At 46.7% G+C, this 7646-nt stretch overlaps 1 protein-coding gene across 2 annotated transcripts in view; it reads right to left on the bottom strand.

Annotated features, from left to right (window-relative positions):
* Nucleotides 1-1682: 1682 nt before the first annotated feature.
* LOC135912810 (uncharacterized) overlaps nt 1683-7646 on the bottom strand; it is a 72376-nt gene continuing 66412 nt past the window's right edge. For both annotated transcript variants that reach the window (XM_065445354.1, XM_065445361.1), the window contains exon 7: nt 1683-3417. In XM_065445354.1, coding sequence (XP_065301426.1) covers nt 3135-3417 — 283 coding nt within the window. In that variant the 3' untranslated portion in view covers nt 1683-3134. The remainder of the gene's footprint in view (nt 3418-7646) is intronic.

Genomic DNA, 7646 nt, shown 5'->3' with positions numbered 1-7646 from the left:
GCTGTTGCTCAGCTGGTCCTTGTAGGCGTCCTTGGACTAATGGGTAGAGAGAGAGAGAGAGGGGGCTCTTTATTAGAAAAACAGAGAATTTTGTCGGCGCGTATATAACCGCTGGCATGCTACTCTGTATAGGGATGGGGAATGGGATTAAAAGATTCCAGATAAGAGTGGGAGAAAAAAAAAGGATAAAAATAAATATGAAATGTCCGACTGGACCTGATACTAATTTTTACAGGTGACATGGCGGGTAAATTTAGGCTTTTGTATAGGAAGGATGAAATTCTTAAAGCTTTCCTATTTGGCCAATTTCTGTCAGGTATTGGAACAATAAATCCAAAACCCGTCGCTGTTTCGAAGGGCCGGGCATTGGACCTAAGATGGTCGGTAACGTTAACGGTTCGGGGCAAATCATATCCATTTGGTGCTCAAAAAATTGTCTCTCGTCGCGGTACGCGGGGCATTCTAGTAATACGTGCTCAATTGTCTCTATGTTGCGACAGTTATCACAGTATGGGCTAGTGGTAAGTCCTATGCGGTACAGATAATTGTTCGTGTATGGCACGTTCAGTCGAAGACGATGGTACAATGTCTCTAAGTGTCGAGGAAGTGGTCGTGGAATTTTCGGTCTCATTTCTGGGTCAATGTAACGTAGGAAGTTGTCTTGGTGAAGCGGCAGATTCACCGGTAGATCATTCGGTAGATGGGTAGATCATTCGACTATTTGGCTTCGCGACCCTTATTGAATACTACCATTGGACGTATCTCACTTTTTTTTAGGCACAGACGAGACCAGACAGGCTACGGACCTCGGCGAAAATGTATGACGACGATTGTCGTGATCTGCTTTGATGACAAACCGCCTAAGGCGAATAGGCAAATTGAGTGGCAGGAGGTAGCTGAAGAGAGAGACAGACAACTTTTACTGAGGCCAGCAATCACGGGGGCGGACGCAGCCTCCCTCCGCCTAGCAGAAAGCCGAGATCACCTGGGTCTCAGCGGCTTCCTCGGCTACCTGGACGGCCCAGACCTGGTCTAGCTGAAGAGAACGCCTTATTTCAAGAGGGGCGCGTCATAGGGGAGAGATAAATTATTCTCGCTAACGCTTGCTCATCTAGGACACTTAAGGGAAAAGAACGAAGCAAGTGAAAATGTCTACGATGACACACCGGGTCTCCGCCACCATAAAGGGAAAAAAGAAACGAAACGCGGACGATAGCGAATCTATTACAACTCGTTTTACCTTCTCCTCTATCGACGTTTCTTTTTCTAACCATAAGGCTTTTCAGGCTTCTACACCATTCGCAAGACGAGGTCTTCTCCCGTGCCATGTTCTTTGCGTATATTACTGCATGTACTCGCCAGTAGACGGCATGACTGCTGCACGACTGTAGGTAAAACAAAATGAACATTATCGATATAAATGGCTCTATTACAATCCCAGCCACCGCTCCTGCTCTCCCAGAGTAGACAAGCACTGAAACGCCTGCAACACGCTTTCCACACTAAATAATTCACCAATGACTCCCTACACATTTCAGAATGTCCTTCCGCCACATAGGAAGTCGTAAAGTTTGAATACACGTGCCTGGTTCAACAGTGCGCAGATGAGGAGACTGATAAATGTCGCAGGATTTACAGTCAGGCGAGTAGACTAAAGACGACTGAACAAAGGAAGCATCAAGTGCACTCTCTCAGATGGTTTATTTGGACAATCATCAAAATTCTAAATCGAAAGAAACAGCAAAAACACGATGTAGTCAAACATAAAACTACAAACTCACATCTGTTTTTAGAAGAACAAATGATCCCGCTGCGAGTGCCCGCACAATTGGTCCAATCACAGATTCACGTTAAGAATGAAAAAACAATCATCCTGCTGCGCGTACATCATAACAGCTTATGAAATCTCCATGTGGCATTTGTCCTTGTAGGTTTATGAGAAGGTGTGAAGATTAGCTCGTATTTACCAGTGCACAGCCATTGGTGGGCATGGGTTGTTTTAGGCCATAGCACCTCATCGCAGCATAGCGAGCGCACGTGGTCACACAGTAGACAGCAATATGTCTCCAAAATGCTCCTGTTATGACAAAACGGTGAGTATAAAAACGATACATGAAGGGAAAAAACTGATTACGCTGGAAAGCTATTCTGAAAAAGCTATACTGACTTGGTGACGCAAAGTTGTTAGGCGACGGAACTCGGCCAAAGATATTAAAGACGGTTGCAATTCTTTCCAGAAAGCTGCACGCCACAAAACTTGCCCATGCCTTTGTTGCACTTATTTCATCGACATGATTCAGTGCATGCATTGAACAAAGAAGGGCAAGAATATTTTGTTGCTGGAGCAAGTTACCAATCACCACACCTACAATGTCAGTGTAAGCGACCTAATACACTCCGCCCTTGCATTTTCTCCGACTTCTCTCCACATGAGTACATAGGTATGAGTTACAATCCGTGAAGTTCACTAAAACAACGATAGTGAATTCTGGTCCTTTCCTGTGACGCGAAAACGCTGAAATCACGCCTGAAATGCCGAGGAGCAGCGGAACATTAAGTTCTCGTTAAATATATGTTACTTCCATCGACATAGCCCCTCCTTTGTAGAAGTAGCTAGAGTACATTCGCGTATAATCGTTTTATGACACGGGCATGTACAGCGTCGTGTGCTTCATATTTGAAACTATACCACACAAGGCTAACGGGATAATACATGAGCAATGCGTCCTTCTTCAAGCTTTGTATACTTAGGAGCTCACGCATCGGCGCAATTCATTTTGTGTAAAAAAAAAGAGCAAGAATGATCTCATCTAACGTGAAACGTTCAATAAGTACTCTGCGAATGCCACCGCCGGAGGGCGCTGGACCGAAGCGGGATCAGGCAAAAGTCATTGCGCTGCAGTTTTTGGCGCATGCCTGATGTCTGGCGCATGATCATCACTTGGTAAAATTCATTCATTGTAGTCAATGGCGCGTCCCGTAATTGCACATTGGAGAAACGCGCAGGCGCGTAGAACAGAAGTCATGCAATAAAAAAATATCCAAATTTCACTGATAGTAAGCAAAAGTAAAATATTAGCTTAGCTATGACTAAGAAAAAAATGAAGGCGCACACGTGTCAGAATCTTCAAGAATCACGCGTCGCAGGAGCTGCCGTTGTTGCGGCAAATCTCAATCGCTACGCGCTGCTTCCACAATTGGTCGTTTCCGGCGAACATGCGGTCGCCCGCCTTGCAGCCGAAAGCAGCGTTGAAGCCCGGCAGCCTCGGCAGGAGCTGGTTGCAGTGCAACCGCTGGCGCATTCCGGGCTTAGAGTTGCACTGGCGGAAGCAGCTGACCAGGAAGAACAGCCGCTCTGCCGGGAAGTCCGCGAAGTACACGTGTTGGTCGCCGCTCTCCCATGCGGTCGTTCCGGCTCTGCAGAAGATATGGTGGCTAATGGTAGCTAACGTGCCGGCGAAGCGCGTAGGCGACACTGCCCCGGCAGCCCGGTCCATCAAAATACATGCTAATTGCACTAGTGAGAAACGTGATCTGAACGCTTTGACTTCAAGGATTTTAATGAGAATAGCATTATTAGCCTACTTCAGTCATTTTATGTGTATTGACCGTTTTATCGGCTAGGAGGAACGTAACCTCGAATCAGCACGCCGCACCGCTCTACTCCTCGCACTGTTATGTGCGGACCATCCTTTCTTACAGCGGCAGCTAGGAGTGGTAACGGTGTCATTGCGAATAAATCCGATTCTAATGTGTTGCGTCCGTGAGTCCTGCGACGCCACGACCCAGACTGAATGGGCTACTGGGGTCCTTAACGTAAAGCTATTCTAACCTGTTCTCACTCCAATTTCCTGATGTCAAATTTACGTTGCCCCTGACGCAAGCATCGGGGGGTAACCCACAGCTTGTTTGACAAACAGACAAACGTGCTTCTCGTTTGTAGGATGTCACTTTTCCTTGCTTTCAAAGCGAATAGCATTGCCTACATTGAGAAATTTTTCTTTTCTAATTGGCTGAGAAGAGGCGACGAGCACAGTCAAGTGGAGAAAGTTTCGACGAGGCTGAGCCGGCGCAGTCAAAGTCGATAGCCGAATGAAGAGGGTGGTGCCGGCGTCGGCGATTGGTCCGATTCCCCTTACGTAGCATGCGGTGGGGGGTCGAAAACGTGGCTGAGTGCAACGGAAGGTTAAAAAATTAGTTAAAAAACGGATCCTCGGCAAAGTATAGTTGCCCGAGCGATGTCGTATACGCGCCGAAAAATCTCGATAACCTTGTACTTCCCCGGAAAGTCATTCATTATACGCAAATAAATGTATGCTCCCGGGCAGCTTCGAGTCGCCGGCGCCACAGCGATTGGTGGGCAGCCATCGTCTATTCATTTTCGAACGGGCCAGTCTCAGGCTATTCAGAAAAACTTTGAGTCTTGTTCGGCATAATAGTGCGTCTTTAACGCGTACACGTCACTTTGACGTGGTGAGTTTTCGTGGTTTTGCGATGTCCCGTGACAGACAGGTAAAGAGGCTGTGACCCGAAACCGTTTGATCAATAGCAATTCGTCAAACGACGCCCTTTTTCGCTAATAGTGAAAAAGGCGTCAAATGAAAAATATTATTTTTCTTTCGTTCAGTATAACCATGCATGATCAGTGTGCACATAACAGTTCTCGCGGTTTTCGTGACATCGCGTGACAAACAGGGGCACTGGTGACTTGAACATTTTTTGACCAATAGTGCAGGGCTGATGGCATAATTGGAATAGAAAAGTTTAGAATAGCTTTACGTTATTGCGCCCCTGCTGTGCTGTATTCGGTTGCCAAAGTAACCTTCGGAAGCAAATGTGAAGTGCGCATCTTCAAGAGCGGTGACTCCGTGGACTCCGTCGCTGCGGTTGCAGAAAAACGTCGGGTTTACTTTGCAAGCACACACAAAAAAGGATCGACGCTATCAGTCTCGCCGCATGAATGTTCAGAACATTTTGTTTCCAGTGAACGCGCAGCTATGAAAACGGCACCCATGCTAAAACTGGGATATAAACGAAAAGTGCGTATTTAAATCTGTTAACTATATCGCGAAGGGACGAAGTCAACTATCACTTCTTAAATGCACATTTTGTTGGAATGTGTACTGTAATTAAGATGCTTGGCAGCCAACTTCCTGGTAGAAGTTTACGTGGGCGAATTATGAAAACAGTACGTCGCTACGAAGAAACGTGATGCGTGTTCTCTGTTCTGGAACCAAAGCCATGCTTACTGTGTGCCGGCTGCCCTTAGTTCACGTGGGCTCTTCTGCGCTTCCGAATCTCGTCGGCAGGTCGGCGCTACTCATCACGTGTCTGCATTACTTTATCAAATAAAGTTGCTATTGCAGAGAGTGGTTCGTTTTTCAGCTCTCTCGAGTCGGTGAGGTGCCCTTGCGAAGGCACCGCTCCACACATAGGTGTTTGCATATTTCAATGCATCGCGAGCGTCTGGTTGATGGCGACCACTGCCATCGGGTCGCTTTACCCACGTTGAAGGCTGTTCCTGTCGGGGTATATCACGGTTACTTATTTTGAAAAGCTTGAGGATCAGGTGCCAGGCAAGAAAATGCTTAGAAAATCGTGCCCTGTAAATTTTAGGAGCACGAAAGCTAGCAAAATGTGTTTCCTCGGAGCTTCGCTAGTTACCTGGGTTGGGATGTTACGCTGACGTGGGACACCACATGGCAAGCAGACACCCACCTATGATTACTTTCACCTGAGTGATACCTTAATATAGTTGAATAATAGTACGTTAGATGTGTTTTACGTATCGACAATGCTCAGACTTAGCGCCTCCTACTTTGATCGCGGGCGGAGCTGTGGTAGCGTCCCTAGGCTTATCGCCGGTCGATATTGCGGCCAGATCGAAGCTTATTAAAGACACGCTAATAAATTTTCCAACTGCTTAAGCTGGTTGATACCTCCCAGGAAAACGCGAAAACTTTCCGCTCCTCGTCACAGTGCCCCCTTCAGCGCAAAACCACATACCAGCATGCCGCCAGACGATAGACGACGCTATGATCGCAAAATATCGGCGTCCTGTATAAAACGGTCTGTACCTACGCCACATTTCCACCACACTTCAATTAAAAAAGAAATATACTAGTTTTACAAGTCTATCCTGGCTAAAACAGCCCGCGTCACACGGGTTTCTACAGCACAGCATCCCGACACTTTAGCGCTGCGCCATGAATACGCGCGGCCAGCGAGGGAGTAATTCTCAATGTTAGCACGTGCCGGTGCGTCAACGGTGCCATCTCAGAGGCCACACAAAAGGACGTCGCGCGCGCCGCTAGGTTGAGCAGCGAATGCCGAGGGAAGCGCGGTAGAGGAGTCCAGGTGCAGTACACGGCTCACACATGACGCGTTCCAGCCGTGGCAATACTGTGATTCATTACAATGCTTCGGTGCTAATCACATTGACGCCGGTGTAGCTGAGAAGCGTTTTGCCGGATTTAATTTATCCTTTTATTTGTGAGCAGTATTATTGTAAGGGAAGTAGGTCACCGTAAGAATTATCGTACTGTCGTGGAAAAAGAATGTTTTGAGGTTGCATAAAATTTACATTGTAATAAAATACGTATCCGGCAAATTTGCACCACGAGACCTGGCTAAATTAAAACGAGATACTACGAATTTCTGTGTACATAAATGTGGTATTCGGCAATGATAATCAGCAAGGAAAACATTGTGCGATTCAAGAGCAAACACTAGATCTTGTTGTTGAACAAAGCCGGGCTCTACATTTCTAGCAATAACTCGGACACTTCCATAAACATGAATCGCTGCAAACTTCCATTGCATTTTTGCCCAGTTGAGCACGAGGAAAAGAGCGTCTGCCGATCTGTTAGTGTGACACAAAAGGAAACAGTCGTTCCTGTTTGTAGAACAGAAGTAGGTTACACACATCGACCGGTAACTGAACTTGTCTTTCTTCTTGCAGTTCTTTTTTTGTGCAGAAAAAGAAAACATAAAATCGCGCATGAAATTCGGAAGAGTAAAAAAAACATAAAATCGCGCATGAAATTTGGAAGAGTGGTGTCTACGCATGGCTGTCAGTTATGGCGGTTAAAGCAACATGAGAATGAGGAACAGAAGAATTGACAATAAGATAGAGCGGTTCACCTTAAACCATATCTTGAGCATTCCTGCATTTTCTTTCTAAAAACTAAATGTTTATGGCAACAATTCGGTTGCGTCACAGTAATTGGTCTCACTGATGACATAGTTTCCAATATTGTGCGGTTTGCAGAGCATTGAAAACATCTATAAAATGTTATATATATATATATATATATTTACGTGTGTGTGTGTGTGTGCGTGTGTCATATGTCAACTCATTTAACACCCATATTTAGAGGTGTCTGGTCGTAAAACGCAGTTGCTCCCCGCAGGGGCGTCTGCGTCAGCAGGCGTTTGGTGTGTTGCGACACCACGTACCCGAGCACACGAGGGTCGGACCCTCCCGCGTGTAGCCGTACGCGGCTTAGCCGTGTCCGGGGAAGAGGGGATCCTGGGGGTTGAGCCGATGCCGGGTGTACGGACCTTTAAGGTCCCCCGGCGGAGGCGACGCACCTCTTTGGCCTCTGCTTCACGTAGACGGCACCCCCGGACTTACCCACCCGGGG

The sequence above is a fragment of the Dermacentor albipictus genome, chromosome 1, assembly GCF_038994185.2.
Source record: "Dermacentor albipictus isolate Rhodes 1998 colony chromosome 1, USDA_Dalb.pri_finalv2, whole genome shotgun sequence".
NCBI classification, from domain to species: domain Eukaryota; kingdom Metazoa; phylum Arthropoda; class Arachnida; order Ixodida; family Ixodidae; genus Dermacentor; species Dermacentor albipictus.
This window is presented reverse-complemented; position numbering and strand designations above follow the sequence as displayed.